The sequence below is a fragment of the Capricornis sumatraensis genome, chromosome 8, assembly GCF_032405125.1.
Source record: "Capricornis sumatraensis isolate serow.1 chromosome 8, serow.2, whole genome shotgun sequence".
In the NCBI taxonomy this organism is placed as follows: Eukaryota; Metazoa; Chordata; class Mammalia; order Artiodactyla; family Bovidae; genus Capricornis; species Capricornis sumatraensis.
This window is the reverse complement of record NC_091076.1, coordinates 84,429,988-84,445,496: the sequence shown is the minus strand read 5'-3', so window position 1 is coordinate 84,445,496 and position 15,509 is coordinate 84,429,988. Positions and strand designations below refer to the sequence as shown.

At 59.5% G+C, this 15,509-nt stretch overlaps 2 protein-coding genes across 5 annotated transcripts in view; one reads left to right on the top strand and one right to left on the bottom strand.

Annotated features, from left to right (window-relative positions):
- SLC5A10 (solute carrier family 5 member 10) overlaps positions 1–15,509 on the top strand; it is a 55,166-nt gene that overhangs the window by 18,717 nt on the left and 20,940 nt on the right. Inside the window, exons 10-11 of one of the 4 annotated variants that reach the window (XM_068976128.1) lie at positions 897–904; positions 7,941–7,958. The exons of the other annotated variants lie outside the window; for them this stretch is intronic. Of the exons in view, the coding sequence (XP_068832229.1) occupies positions 897–904; positions 7,941–7,958 (26 nt within the window). The remainder of the gene's footprint in view (positions 1–896; positions 905–7,940; positions 7,959–15,509) is intronic. 4 annotated transcript variants of the gene reach the window in all.
- Positions 1–15,509, bottom strand: part of FAM83G (family with sequence similarity 83 member G) — a 28,412-nt gene that overhangs the window by 7,565 nt on the left and 5,338 nt on the right. Inside the window, exons 2-3 of the mRNA XM_068976126.1 lie at positions 7,824–7,991; positions 559–683 (exon numbers count right to left, since the gene is read on the bottom strand). Of these exons, the coding sequence (XP_068832227.1) occupies positions 559–683; positions 7,824–7,991 (293 nt within the window). The remainder of the gene's footprint in view (positions 1–558; positions 684–7,823; positions 7,992–15,509) is intronic.

Genomic DNA, 15,509 nt, shown 5'->3' with positions numbered 1-15,509 from the left:
TGCAGCCACACAAGGGTTTCAGGAGAAGGGAACAGAGGCAGAGGAGGGGGCCGGAGCCCCAGGGTCAGGCCTGGTGTGGGACCTCAGGCAGTCCCATGCACCAAGCCCCTCCTGGAGGTACAGCCTGGACAGGGTGTGTCGTCCAGCACAGTGACTTGTGCCACCATCAGTATCTGCTCGCCCACCTTGTGTGGCTGTGGGCACCTCCCAGCTCCCTGTCCCTGCTTGATGGACCCAGTAGAGCTGGGCCCCGCCAGCCTCATTCTGCCCCCACCCTTGAGAATTTCTTAGAGTGACCGCCCTGTGAGCCCGGCCCACACTCCACCTCCAGGCTGCTGACACCTCGAGGCTGGAACAACAGTCTGGAGGAGGAAAGTGTCATTCTGCCTGCTTCTGAGATGGCCAGGCGGTGTGCGGGCGGGCCCAGTGCCACTCACACCTCAGCAGTTTGGGGACCAGTGAACCAGAATAACCGGGGTGTCACAGGCAGGATTAAGGGCAGAAACCAGCTGGGAACCGGAGCCGCCTCTCCCCCAGCCCCCGGAAAGCCAGAGTCACCTGTAAGAGCCACAGATGGCCCGGTCGCCATCCACGAACATGAACTTCTGGGCCAGGGCACCCTTGAACTTGGTGGCCGACCGCGTGAAGAACTCGGTTCCTCCACTGCTCCGCACCCTGAGATTCTGGGTTGGAGACAGGAGACGGAATTACACGACCCAGCACTGAGCACCCTACCTGGGCCTGGGGAGGGATCCAGGCGAGCGTGGACAGGAAGGATAAGACAGAGGGAGGGCCTAAAGAAAGGGGTAGTGCATGTGTGGGTCCTGGCCAAGGTGGGTAGGGGAGGTAGGTCCAGCCTGGGGAATGCTACTGCAGGTCTCCAGCAGGAGAGGGAGGTGGACACGTTTCAGGAAGGTCCAGCGGATGGCTGGGGGCTGTGTAGTGGGGTATGGGGCTGCCCTGAGGGACCTGGGTCCTGCACTCAGGCAGATCTGTGGCCTTCCCAGCATGGGTGACCGCCGTGCCCACCCCTGCACCCCACCCCCATCTCCCTGTCACCACAGTGTCCCTGTTTCTTGAGCCCTGGAGGCAAGGATCCTGGCAACCTCCCCCTCTTCCCGCAGAGCCAACCCCCTGCCTGGTTCCCAGGGTAGTTCAGGAAATGGCCATAACCCCCTTGCTGGGCTGGCACAGTCAGCTCAGGAGCCGGCCAGAGAGGTCCCAAGAGACCACAGAAGGGGAGCCAAGACCCAGAGGGAGTAGAGGGTCTCCCAGGCGTCAGAGGCAGACCTGGTCCAGCCCAGCCCCCTGTCAAGGCTAGATTCCTCCTGCCTTTCTCTGGGCGTCAGAGCCCTCCCCCTCTGCAAGTCTGTGGATATGCCAGGATCTGGGGACAGGCTCCCCTCCCATCAGGAGAGCTTCCTGTTTGGAGGGGAGAGCAGGCATGAAAGCCCAGTGGTGGGGAGACCCCAGGGTGGGCAGGGCAGGCCTGGCTGAGACCTGGGGGTTGAAAGGACAACTGAGGGCACCCTGACATGAAACCTCAGGGCAAGAGGCAGACGGGCTCAGGGGGTGCAAGCATCGCCCAGCTCGCGACTGCCCCAGCTCCCACTCTGGAGGGCTGAGCTCAGGAACTCCATTTTTAACACAAGCCCCAGGGAATCTGAGCCTGAAATCCTCTGCGTGCCCCAGTGACTGGGTTCTTACTCCCTCCAGGGGGGCCCTGTTCACACTGGGGGTGCTGGCCTGTCACACCTTCTGCGACACCCCCATCTGTTGCCCTCGCCCAGTGACAGCTTACTAAGTCATTCACTGATCCCTGCTGAGGTCCCCAGCCCACAAAGGGGTAACCGTGACAACAACCCCGTACTGGAGAGAGGGGAGCAGGTGGATAATGACCCTGGCTGTAGGCAGCCTCCCGGGCAGGCTGGCATCCAGGCTGATGTGTGACAGATGAGGAAGAGCTAGTCAGGGTGGGCAGAGGGTGAGGGACACCAGACTCAGGACGAGAAAGGTCTGACTGAGAGCCGGGAGGGCTCTGGGGGAGAAGGGTGGGCTATGGAGCCTGCAGAGTGGGGCCAGCCAGATGAAAGACCCTATGGGGCAGAAGGGGGCCACGGAGGAATGAGAGTAGGGATCAATGCGGGGGGCGGGGGGGTCCATCCAGGAAGAATGCATGCATTCACAGGGCGCAAAGGCTGACAGTGGCGGGGGCAGGGTTCTGTGCCTGAGGGAGGTGGGCCTGAGTCCGGCTGGACAAAAGAACTGGAGGCTGTCTCCACTCTGGCCCTCGGCCCTGGGTACTCCATGTCTGTCCCTTCTGTGACGGGTCGCAGACCCCTCGCCTGGGAAGCCCCGGGGTAGGACCCGCAGAGGTTGAGGGGCAGGTTCCAGGGATGCCCACCTGGCTGTGCGGCCCAGCCCAGAAGGCAGATAAACCTCTGCTCCCAGGCTGGCTTCCCTCACTGCTTGTCTGCATACAGCCAGCTCAGCAGGAAGCTGGCCACAGCCCAGGACAATTAGTGCCCGTGACTTTGTACCAAACACAAAACAGGCTCAGGGACCAGAAGTCTGAACAAAGCTCCTGGAGGCGGTGTGAGGCCTTCCCCTGTCGCCTGTGCCTGACCGCAGCCCTGCTCCACAGCTTCTGTGGGTTCCTGGCCCAGAGCTTGGCACACTCAGGCCGCAGCTTCTCCTCAGCCTTCAAGGACTGAGGACTTGAAGGACTCCCCTCCCAGCCAGGACTCCCCTCCCACCAGTGTCTGCCCCCACCCTCCCCAAAGCTTGTCCCATGAAGGGCTCAGAAGGTCACCACCTACAGCTCAGAGTGACTCAATCCGTGGGGGAGGCAGGCCTCAGCTTCGCCCGATGCTTTGTATGACTCTACGTGACTCTGACCCTCTCTGGGCCTTAGTTTCCCTGACTGCATGATGGGGGCCTGGCCTACCACTCTAGGCCTGTCCAGCCCTGGGGCCCAGCAGCAGGCAGGGGCTTGTGGTGGCTCCCCCGCATGGCAGCGCCTGGCTGTTTGGTCCTGGGTGGGGGTGGGTCCGGTCCCATCCCGTGGGGCCGGGCCCAGATGAGGTAACGTCTCAGGAGCCAGGGCTCGGGCGAGCAGAAGTGGAGGATCCACAAAGCCGCATTGTCTCTGAGCCTGGGATGCCCCCAGCAGAGTACACAGCAGGCGGGGGACACAAATGGGTTGCCCTGGCCCTGGGTGATCCCCGGATCCTTGGGAGCCTATTTCCTGATATGTGTGGGGGCAGTGATGAGTCAAAAGAGGAAGATGGCTGGGCAGAGCTTCATCCACCGCCCCAAGGGTGCCACCGCCCCAAGGGTGGATGGACAGGGCAGGGTGTGCTGGGCACGAGGGCTCCACGGAGTCTCCTGTGTACACATGGGGCTGGTGGAAGGCGGGGGAACCAGCCCAGACCCCCCTCCCTGAGCAAGTGGGTCACTCTTGAGCTCTGGTCAAACACAGCCCAAGTCCTGGTGCAAAGGGATGCAAGCTGGCCTCCCCCCGCCTCAGTGTTCTCAGCTGTGAAATGGGCCTGTCCATCCCCTGATGCTGTGAAGATTGAGTGCATAGGGGGAGGGACTAGGTGCTCAGTGCTGCTCCCTAAACTGGAGGGGACAAGGGGGGCTGTGCCATGCAGCGCAATGGGAGTGGCATCTCCCTTCTCTCTCCCTTCCACTCAGAAAGAAGGAGCAGGAGGGACACAGAGGAGTGGAAAACATCTGGAACGGTGTGGACTTGGGCCCAGGGAGGCAGGGATGCTTGGCCATACACAAGGGTCAGGTGGCTCGGGGAGCAGACTGATTTGCCCAAGGCCTCCCAGAGGACAGGGTCCAGCCCCTAGGGACTGAGGACAGCCTGCACCTGCACCCTGCGGCTTTCACCCTCCAGGCCCTGCTGGCACTTTTTGGGTTGGAGGAGGCATGGGGAGGCCCTGAGACCACCCTGAGCAGGCCTGACGGGTAACAGCAAGTTCAGGCCAGGCTGGGGACAGACAGCTGTGTCCCGGTGCCTTCTTCTAAAGGGTCTGTTTTATGGGGCATGGGGAACCAATACTCCCCCTGGCGTCCCCCAGAATAGTGAAGCTGGGATGGGATGCAACCTTGGGGGCAGGGGACAGAGCAGGGGTGGGGTGCTCCTGGCTCCTCCCTGGGGCCAAGCCGATTGGCTTCGTGACGTGCTAGGCCAGGCAGTTCTCTGTTGGGGGCTGTCCTGTGATCGCTGAGCAGCATCTCTGGCCGCCACCTGCAAGATGCAGGTATCACAGTGCCCTCCGGGTCACGGCCAGCAAAAAGTGCCCTGAGTCCCCTGCAGAGCCAGGCCAGGGTCTGAGAAAGCAGGTCAGGAGAAGGGGAGGCCCTAGTACCAGGAGAGGGTGGGGACCAGCCTGTCCAGGAGGAGCTGGAATCCGTACATCCTGACCCGGCACCTTCCCATGGCCACCCTGCCTGGGGTTCCTTTGTTCCTCAGAAATGGGTCTAGCCTTCGCCCAGGCGGCTGCTGGTTTTTCCAGTTCAGCTGCACAAAGCCAGCTAGCTTTTCCAAGCAGCCAGGCATCTCACAGCTCTGGTGCCATCCTAAGTGGTGACCTCGAGGCCTGGCTCCCTGGCCTGGGCACCCCTTAGCACCGAGTCACCCTAGATGTCCCCAGCCCTGGGCATGGGGTCAGAGGCTGGGGTTGTCTTCTCGAGGCCTGTTCCCATGTGTAGTGTGGGCACTTGTGCCCACGTCCCCTGGGTCTGGGGGAGTCAGGGCCCAGCTGAGCAGGTGGGCGGGGGTCTGGGGACAGCTGGGAGCCTCAGGCCAGGGAGGGGCTGGCGCCAACCTTCCCACCTCCCGGGAGTGGACTGAGTCCAAGCAATACTGCAGCTGTTTTCAGACTGTGTTGTGTCAGCTCAGGGGTTCAGCTAGGGGGCTGCCCTGAGAGCTAGACGTGAGGGGTCACCAGCCAGACCACAGCTCAGAGGGGCGCAGGGAGCCCCATGGCACTCACACCAGAGCTGGGGCCACGGCTGCCCCAACTGCAGACGGGACGGAAGGAAGTTCAGCACCCAGTGCCCTGCCCCCACAGGCCTACCTAACTCTTCATGGAAGCCCTGCCAAATAAGTGACAATATTCCCAATTTTCAGACCAAAAGGCTGAGGCCCAGAGACCTCAGTGTCTCTGCCCAAGGTTATAGTGCTAGAGGGCAGAGCTGTGGCCCAGGCCTGGCTCCTGGCATTGCCCTCAGGCTGGTGCCCAGCACCTCCATGGTCTTGCGTATGACCCTAGCAGGGACAACCTGCACCCTGGGTCCCATGACCTGAGGGCAGGTCACTGCACAGCTGGGCAGGGGCGGCGAGCCCGAGGGCGGGCCCCGGGATTACCGGCAAAGGAAGTGCTCCTGGGACAGGTCTGGGCATAGCCAGCCTGCGGGCAGGGAGGCAGGCTCTCGACAAGGTGACACTTGGCCAGGGCTGGGCCCACAGGAGCCTTTGGCTACCTGCCCGAGCTGGGAGGGGGCGGACTCAGAGGCGAGAACGAGGCAGCCAGGGTCACACATTCCTTCCAGTGAAAATACCCGGTCGACCCACAGTGTTTAGCTCCTGAGTGTGTCATCCTGTGGACCCGCCACCTTCTGCAGAGCAGGGAGGGGTGAGAGGGGCAGGCTGGGCCACGCTCTGGGCTGGAGCCTCATTCCCAGCCTCCTGCCCTCGGCCCAGGGCCCGGGGTTTGTAACTCCTGTTGCTGCCGCAGCCATGTGTTTACCCATCGCTCAGAGCACCTTCAGAGCCATCATTCATCTGCTTTCACCCTCAAACCACCCAACGAGGCATCCTGGTGGCCACGGAGCCCTGGAGGCTCTGGAAGGTGGGCCTCACACCAGGAGGTTAGCAGCTGCATGGCCAATACCAGGGTGACCCCCTGCCAGGTGCAGCCTCAGTCCAGGACACTGGGCACCAAGGGTGTATGGCCCCGTCTCCGCCGACCTCCCATCACTGGCTTTTAAGTTCAGCTCCAACTTGGTGGAATACCTCTGGGCGAGTCACAGGCTCCCTCTGGCCTCAGTTTTCCTCAGTGTCCTGGGAAGTCTGGTCTAGATGGCCTGCCCCACTTGCCCACTTCCGGGAGCTCCAGACACTTCCGGGAACCTGCATCTAGGGTTTCCCCGCTGAAAGAGCAGGGGCACTGGAGCCTCTGCACAGACTAGCCTCCTCCCTGTTTCTTCAACTGTATGTGGAGGGAGGTACTCAGAGGGTAGACAGCTGTGATGTGTTCAGGGTCCCTGCTGGGCATGGGGCAAGGGTGCAGCAGGAGGGGGCTGGTTGGCCTCTGAGCACAGGAGTGGGCTGGACGAGAGCCCTGAGGCTCTGTGATCTGCTGCCCACAGGACAAGGCCCTTGCGGTCACCTTTCAGAAGCCACCTCCTCCACACTCTGGACCTCCCAGCCTGAGCTGTCCACCCCGGGAACTGGCACTCGGTGCTAATTACACAGCAGGCAGCACAGCAGGCCAACCCCCCAGCGAGACCACATAAAAATGTCCCAGCAGCCAGAGACTCGCACTGCCCAGAGAGCTCACACCCACTTGAAAGGACTCAGCTGGGACAGGGGTCACTGGACAAAGCCGACTAATTATGGGCGCTGGAGCCCAGCCCCTTGTTAAGCGGGCTGGCATTGCCCACGGCATTCTGACCCATCGGAAGCTACGCTCAGCCAGAGGGTTTGTGCTGGCCCTGAGCCTACGCCTTGCTCACTGGCAGGGGTGACACCTGGCAGTGCCCACATCCCCGATCGGTAACGTGGAATGGCCACCCCTCCTGCCGGCTGCCAAGAGGGGGGCCTAGTAACCATATCAAGGGCCCAGGACAAGGGATGTGACAGGATTCGCTGTCATTGGTCTATACCCTGGGGGGTGAACTGCACACAGGTGCCAAGCAATGGCTCCCTCCACCCCCAAAGTGTTCATCGCTAAGTGATGTCTGACTCTTGTGACCCCATGGACTATAACCTGCCAGGCTCCTCTGTCCATGAGATTCTCCAGGGAAAAATACTGGAGTGGGTTGCCATTCCCTTCTCCAGGGGATCTTCCTGACCCAGGGATTGAACCTGGGTGTCCCACATTGCAGGCAAATTCTTTACCGTCTGAATCACCAGGAAGGCCTCAAGTAAGGCACCAGATGCCAGGGTGTCTGAGCAGAAGAGCCCAGTCACATGGGCCATCGACCACTCCATTGGACCACTGAGATCCTGGAGCCCAGAAAGGGGAGGTCACGTGCTCCAGGCCACACTCAGCAAAGCAGTGCTGGGAACCCAGGCCCAACCTGAGAATTCCACCTCCATCTCCGGTGTCACTCCCTGGAAGGCCCTTTCTATTCCACTGGCTCCTCAAGTCTGTTTCAACTCTGCAGCCTCCAAGGGAGCCCTCCCTGGCCTCAACCCAAGGAAGCTTCCTCTGTTGGGTCCTAAAGACTATGGGTGGATGTGATGTGGAGACAGACTCGGGCTTAGGACTTCCTGAGTTGAAGTTCTCTAGCTGGCATGTGAGCTGCCAGAGCCAAGAGGTGAGCACCCTGTCACTGGAGGTGAGCAAGCAGAGACAGACAACCACTGCGGCATGGGCTGCTTTGAGACACTGGTGAAGGAGCACCTCACGTGGACTTTGACACCTGGTGGCAGGTAGTGTCCTGTCCCCAGGGCACTGAAGCAGAGGCCATGTGACCACTTGGTGGGTGGCCCTAGACACAGAACTCTACATGCTCGGCCCCAACCCACATGGCAGCTACTCCAAGAATTTGTCAATGAACTGAAAGACCGGCCAGCTCACCTTGAGGTGTCCTAGGTGCATGCGGGCCCGCTCACACATGTGCAGGAAGTACTTGACATTGCTCTCGTCCACAATGATGTACACAGCCACTTTCCTTTTGAAGCCAGCGTCCAACAGGTCCTTGAAGATGTCCACGTCGGTGAACATGTCCATGACCACAGCAATCACCTGTGAACAGGAAGGGAGACCGTCAGGCCACGCAGCCAGGAGGACAGGTGCCTCCATGCCCACCACCCTCTCCCACACCTGCCCACTCTGGCTCTGCTTCCTGCGGCCTTGGCTTTCCTGGCCCTGAGGCTGCAGGCGTAGGACCGACACTCAGGGTGCAAGATGCCCAGTGGGTGGCACAGGCTGGACTCTCTGGACAGCAGGGGATGGAGTCAGGCCCAGTCCACAGGCCTGCCTTTTCCAGAAAACAAGACTGCAGAAAACCAAGCCCAGTGACTGGGAGATGAGGAATGTGGAGGGAAGGGGAAGGTGCTAAGGAGCCCAGAGGAGCTAACTCAAGGCCCCGCAGTGGGAAGGGGGCAAGTTCTGGGGTTCAAGCCCTGGCCACCCCCACAAAACTGGGTGGCCCTCCCGGCTCCCAGAGCTCAGAGCTCAGTCCTGTTTCCCCTCCTGGGCTGCTTTCCCAACGCCTTCCGCCCGCCACCTCAGGAAGCTGAGATGAGCCAGACGTGTCAGCACCAGGGAGGAAGGCGGGGGCTGCGGCCGCCCACCGGTCATCGGTCCCTGGACAGGCTCCCTCGCCGCCACCTCTCCAGTCTGGTTTGGACAGAGTCTAGAGTGCATGTGCTCTTCCTGTCCTGACTACATCTGTGCCACAGCAGCAGACCTCAGCCTCGGGACTGGCTCTGCGTAGGACCGAGAGGTCAGAGTGCACCCAGCCCAGTCCGGCCGAGACACGCCCAGGCCTGGCATGCAGGGGCCCTGGCAGTGCAGGGCCAGGGAGTGGGGTGGTCAGCAGGTGCCGGGCCTGGCAGGGCTCAGTGGTCAGCAGGCTCTGGCACTCAGTCTCTCTCCTTTGCCCTCCCCGCCCCGCTGGGCAGCAAGGAGAACACAGCAGACCAGGACCCAGTGCTGCTGACCCCTCCCACCTGCTAAGGCCAGTGCCACGGCTCCATCCTGGGTCTGAGAGCCCCCTGGAAGAGTCTTCCATCGAAAGGCGGGCAGGGTTGTGCACTGGGCCGCACAGTGAGCAGGGCACACAGACAGGCTCAAAGCAACCAGGCCCAGGGGAGCCAGAGTTCCCCCACCCCTGCTAGGAGGGTGACCTGGCAGGTGGCCCAGGGCCTGCTAGAGACGTGCCCGCACACTCCTGTGAGCTCATGCGGCCCCTGCAGGCCCAGCGGGGCTCCTCCCGGGCCCCGGGCCCCTGCTGATGCTGGTCACACGTCTGCACCAGAGCCAGTACTTCTGGGGGCCCCTCCCTGCCCTGCCCACTCTCAACAGACACGCACCCTTCTCACATGGGCCCAGCCAGGGCTCCTGGGGGACCACAGCTCGCCATCTGAGTCCCTCAGGGGTGTTTCAGGCAAGCCCGGGAAGCAGAAATAATCTGTGCAGGGCTGAGGGGCCACGGGGCAGTGGTAGCACCAGCTGAGGGACATGCTCTCTGGCCCCAAATAGGCTGGGGTTTTGAGAGGAAGTGAGCGCCCCATCCCTGGATGTGTGCAAAGGCCGAGACTGCTTGAGAGGGTGGACGAGAGGACAGATGGGATACGGCATCAGAGCTGGTGGGCTCAGCACACCCTTGGGCTCCACCAGTCCAGGGTGACGGGACCCAGGGTGGGGTAGGGGTGGCAGCAGGGACCCTCTCGCCTGGACAACCCCCCACCCCCCCCCCCACGGTGACTCCAGCCCTTCTGCAGGCATGGCCTCACGTGCCAGCCTAGGTCCAAGCTCCACCAACCTTCCCAGAAGGGGACGTGCCCTGGGCCCAGGCTGGGGGACATGGCCCAGCAGGACCCACCCTACATGCGCCTTCTCCGTGACACCCGGGCAGGTAGGTGCCCGGTCTAGGCCGCCTGCTGTCGGGCTGGGTTTGCTGGGGCCTGCCCCTCTCTCCCCAGTGGAGGCCCATGGGGTCTCAGGCATTGGGCTCAGTGCCAGGGGTCAAAGGAGGGCTTGTACAGGTGCCAGGAGAGCTGGAGAGGGGTCTTGGTGCTCAGGAGGGTGGGGCCTGAGGCTTGTCCATGGGGGCCACCACCTTTCTCAGAGGCCTGGACACCTGAGTGTCTGTCCCTAGGGTCAGAGACTCCAGATGAGAACTTGGGGCCCTGTGCCCCACCCGAAGCAAGTCCTGCCCGACAATTGCTACCTCATCCAGTCCTCAGACATGCTGCAAGGAGCGGGTCATTGCCCCTGTTCTACAGACGAGGACACTGAGGCACAGGTCGTTCACTTGCCTAACGACCTGCTCAGGTAGCCTGGCAGGAAGAGAGATGGAGCTCTGGACCCCAGTCTGCTGTCCAGGATGGGTGACCTGCAGCCTCTCTGGGTCTCAGTTTCCTCATCTGTGAAATGGGGACAATGGTGGGCATGATGCCCAAGGCTGTGCCTGCTGAGCAACCCCAAGTTTCTATCCCCAGTCTGGGTGTTCCACACAGCCTGTCCAGGCAGGCCGCAGCCTCTCGCTGTGTCCACAGGTTCTGAGAGGCAGCTCTGACCACTGCTGCCCCACCTCCCTTTGCGCCACCAGCTCAGGGCTCCTGCCTCGCAGGCTGACTCTCAGCCTGAGGCTTCTGGCACCCCCACCGCTGCCCGTGAGACCCCACCCCCGTGACCACAGGACCCCTCTTGGGGCAGAGGTGCACTGTGGGCAGGGGAGGGCGGGGGAGAAGGGGCAGTGGTGAGGCGACCCGGGGTCTCCACGCTGCTGGAAGACCACGGCCCAGCCTCTGAGCATCTCTCCCCAGAGGCCCAGAAGCCACAGGGGCTCTGACTCCACCGACCCCTCCCTTCACACCCCAGGCCTCGCCTCAGCCGTGCCCACCGTCCTCCTGACCAGGCACCTTCCCCTCCTCCTCCACGCCGGTAACATCTTCCCATCCTTCAAACCCTGACTCAAAGGCTGCCGTGAGCAGGCCCCACGTCTGTGTTTCTGGAGAAGCCATCTCACCAAGGCCTGAGCCTGAGCCCCAAGACTGCATGGGCAGTTTCCCTCTCTACTGGTCCTGCCTGCCCCCCACTCCAAAACCACGGAGATGCCTGCAGAAGCTTAAGGGGCCAGCAGGGGTCTCTCCCCTCAAACTGCTCCCCAGAGGAAGGGGAGACAGTCACACCCAGCTGCCCTGGAGCCCAGAGGTCACCAGAGACATGATGCACGGCAGGCAAGTCCCCAGCATTCACTGGGCACTTTCACCACCTCGAAAAGCAAGAGGTGGGTCTGGATCTCTGGGTCTGTCACTAAGGCTCAGGTGGACACAGGATGGTAGCAGTGTGGGCTCTAGACTGTCCTCCCAGAGAGCTGTGTGACCTCAGGAAGGGCCTTAGTTTCCTCGTGGGGTGATGGTAGCACCCACCTGCATGGCTATTGGCAGGTGAAGTGAACCAATGCAGGTACAGTGCCACTCAGGGTCCAGAAGCTGTGCTCAGCAGACGGAACCAACCCCAGCCTTCCAGGCCCACAGCACCCTCAGGTGGACAGGCTGGAGATCACTGCTCACCATTTCTGCTTCCTTTTCTGCCAACCAGAGGGCAACCCATAGGAACACTTGGGGCTTGCTGCAGACTGTCCTAAGAGTGGGCTCAGCGCCTTCAAGACCTGGGATTCCACTTCCAGCCACAAGGGAATATCAGAGCCTGCAATTACTCACCTGCCTTAGCAATAAACACCAGGCAGAAAAATCTGTGAAGCCGTGGCCAACAGGCAACACAGTAAGTGCAGGAACCCTGGGCACAAGGGAGACAAATGAGGTCAGCTGCAGGACTGCCCCAGCCACCTCCAGGTCACAGCAGAGTCCAGGGGGCTCCCAGAGTTGAGGAGATGAAGTTTGCTCAGAGCCTGGAAACCAGGATTTTCAGGACAGAGGAGAGGAGAGGGCTGCACAGAGCAAATGCCACAGAGTTGCCTCTTGAGGATTCAACTGGAGACTGAGATGCACACACATGGGAGGAAACCACCAAGACTGGAACAGAACTGCTGGAAAGAAGCAGCTGGAACTACGGCTGGTGATTACACAGGACCAGGAGTCACTTATGTTCCCCCAACAGAGTACAGGCTCTAAGGACCTGCAAGAGGGTCCCCAGAAGGATGCCACCTACATGATGGGCAAACACGCCCTGGACCCTAGGCCATGAGGTTTTTCTACAAAGGCCAGGTAGTTTTCTTTTCACCTTCATGCATTGGAGAAAGAAATGGCAGCCCAGTCCAGTGTTTTTGCCTGGAGAATCCCAGGGACGGTGGAGCCTGGTGGGCTGCCGTCTATGGGGTGGCACAGAGTTGGTCACACCTGAAGCGACTTAGCAGCAGCAGCAGCAGCAAATGTCTCAGGCTTTGCAAGACATGTGTTTCTGACACCCCCTTCAACTCCAAAAATAGACACAGACAACTCATAAACAAATGTATACATCTCCATTCCATTATTTACAAAATCAGGCTGTAAGCCAGATTCGGTCCATTGTTAGCCAACTCCTATAGTAGACTAAATCTGCTTTGCTGCTGCTAAGTCACTTCAGTGGTGTCCGACTCTGTGCGACCCCATACCTAACAAAGCTTAACAGCAAGCCTCAAAGTGTTACATTGTTTCCAAGAACTGTATCCCAAAACAAAGCTCCAAAATGTTTGAAGGAAAAAAAAAAAAAAACTCCCACAACATAAAATTTTCAAGTCTAGTATCCAATCAAAAATTACCAGGCATTCAAAGAAACAGGAAAACAATGAGCCTCAAGAGGAAAAAAAAAATCGATCAAAGTGAACCCAAAATGAATACAAATGTTAGAACTGGCAGACAAAGAAGTGTGAACAGTTATAACTTCATCCTATATGCTCAAAAAGCTACTTAGAGACATAGAAGATTTTTTTAAACAAATTCCAAATTGAAACTCAAGAGGTAAGTTTCAGCATTTAAGATGAAAAATACAGTGGATGGGACTAATAGAAAATTAGATACTATAGGAGAAAAGATTAGTGAGCCTGAATGCCTATCAGTAGAAATTATCCAAAATGACACACACAGAAAAGAAAAGAAAAAAAAAAAAAACAAACAAGACAGAACAACCAAGGCCAGAGTGTCCGTGAACTTGGACCAACTCCAAAGTCTAGAGTCTGTGTAACTGGAGTTTCAGCAGGTGCTGAGGCAGAGGGTGGGGGAGGGAGGATAGAAAAACATTTGAAATAAAAGGCCATAACATTTCCACATTTGATGGAAACCACTGGGCTTCCCTGGTGGCTCAGACAGTAAAGAATCTACCTCCAATACAGGGACCTGGGTTCGATCCCTGGGTCAGGAAGATCCCCCGGAGAAAGGAATGGTTACCTGCTCTAGCTGTTCTTGCCTGGACAATTCCATGGACAGAGGAGCCTGGTGGGCTACAGTCCATGGGGTCGCAAAGAGCCAGACATCACTGATAACCAACATTTCCACTAGACTTTTCATTTATCCCCAAGTCCAAGAAGTTCAATGAATTCCAAGCAGAGGACACATGAAGAAAACACACCACGACACATCATAATCACATTACTTAGCATCAGTGACAAAGAGAAAACCTTAAAAGCAGCCAGAAGGGAAAAGACCATCAGGCAGTGAGGAACAAAGCAGACGTCTCAGAATCAATGCAAACCAGAGGACATGGGAGCAACTGAATGGAGAAACCATTAATCTGGAATTCCCTACCCAGTGAAAACAGCTCTAAAACCAAAGATGAAATAAGGACTTTTTCAGGGACACAAGTGCTGAATTTACTCTGGTCAACCTGCACTGCGGCTGTCACCAGCCCTACACGGGTGGAGGGGCTGAGGCCTGGCCCGGGGGAAGCCAAGGCTGCCCTCGCTCACTGGGGTGTGGAGCACCTGCCCCCAGCCCCACTCCAGAAGGGTTGGGCAGACCCGGCCGCTGTGCCTCAGTTTCCCACGATGCGACATGGTGCCTCTCCCCTCCACACCCTGATGCTGAAAGGACCTGCAAGGCCTGGGGAGGAGGCCTCCTGGGAGCCCCAGCCTCCCAGGCAAATGGGGAGGAAGTCTGTATACAGGGTGACAATGCCAGCTCAAGCCAGGGCCAGCTTGCTGATGCTCGTACCGCTGTCTCTTCCTGGTAGGGGCAGGGTGGGGGGTGCTGTCACCGTCCCAGGGTTACACAGTTGGCTGGTGACAGAGGCCTCCTGCTCCTGGCTCCTCTCCCAGAAGGGATCCTGCGTCCATTCTAGCTGCGACTCCACCCGCCACCTCCCAGAGCCCACCCTGGGTCCTAGAACAAAGCCCTGGCAATCAGCACTGCCCAGAGAGTCACTGCCTGGGCCGCCCAGCTCTGCTACACTTTACAGTGTGTGGGGGGGCTGGGGGTCGGGGAGGGGAGGCTATGGAGCAGCGCTTCCCTCCTCAGTCAGGGGGAGTGGACTGGAAGACCTGCGGTCCCTCCCCTCTGACAGTCATCAGCTCTGGCACCTTCCTTCTGCACAATTAAGACAGAAGCCTCATTAAGGCCAATTAAAGGAGATTCAGGCCACCCAAGCGCCAAATGGCTGCAGTGGGCCCGGGTCAGGAAGCACATGCAGGTCCCACCCAGCCCAGTGGCGTGGGCCCTGCCCTGAGTCTGATAGACATCGGCCACAGCTCAGGAATGCTGCAGAGACCAGAGGCCGCAGAGCATGGGGTCAGGTGACCAGGGCTGTGCCCGGTGGACGGGACAAGAGGACAAGCCCCTCCCTCTTCCTGCTGCCCCCAGGGGCCTCCAGCTTCCAGGTACGGGATCCAGACTGAGGCCCACACAAGCCAAGAGTTTTCAAACTGGAAAATCTCAAGTTCATCAATCTGAAACACGTAAGAGCTCAGCTTCTCCAGGATCTAGGAGCAACAGACACGGTGGGGTCATGGAGTGTCCTAAACCCCCAGCTTAGGGGGCCTGGAAAGGACTTGCCCGGGGTCACAGAGCCAGCCCCGCAGGGCAAGGCTCCTGAGCCACTGGAGTCCCGTGTCCTCTCTGCTGTGTTCCATGGACCCTGCTTGAACTCCTCCAGGATGGGGGCTGGGGGGCTCACCACTTCTCAAGCCAGACCACCCTCAGGGAGAGGCCATCAGGATGACAGGGCCGAGGGAAGAGACCTGGCATTTACTGAATCCATGCCAGACACCATGCTTTTCCCATGCAAATCTCACAGCCCCTTTGGGGCAGGTGCTGGCATCAGATGGCGCTGAGCAGGAAGGGATGGAGGATCAGAGAGGTGGAGTGGTTACCTTGAGCAGCATGGCCTGACAGCAGAGCTGGGCTCAAGCACGGGCCCCCCGAAACCGAAGACTGTCTTCCCACGGCCCCATGGGGCGTTTAATCTGGGGGATCACTCGGACCTCACAAAGGAGGCTGGTGCAGCCCACCAGCCAGGGCCTGCCAGGATAAAGGAGGTGTGGCCCCAGTAGGGGGCAGTCCAGCCCCGCACTGAGCATTCTCATGCATATCACTGCCTTATTAAGACCAGTGCCTAATCCCCATCTTACAAAGAACCTAAGGCCCAAGGTCATTCAGCAAG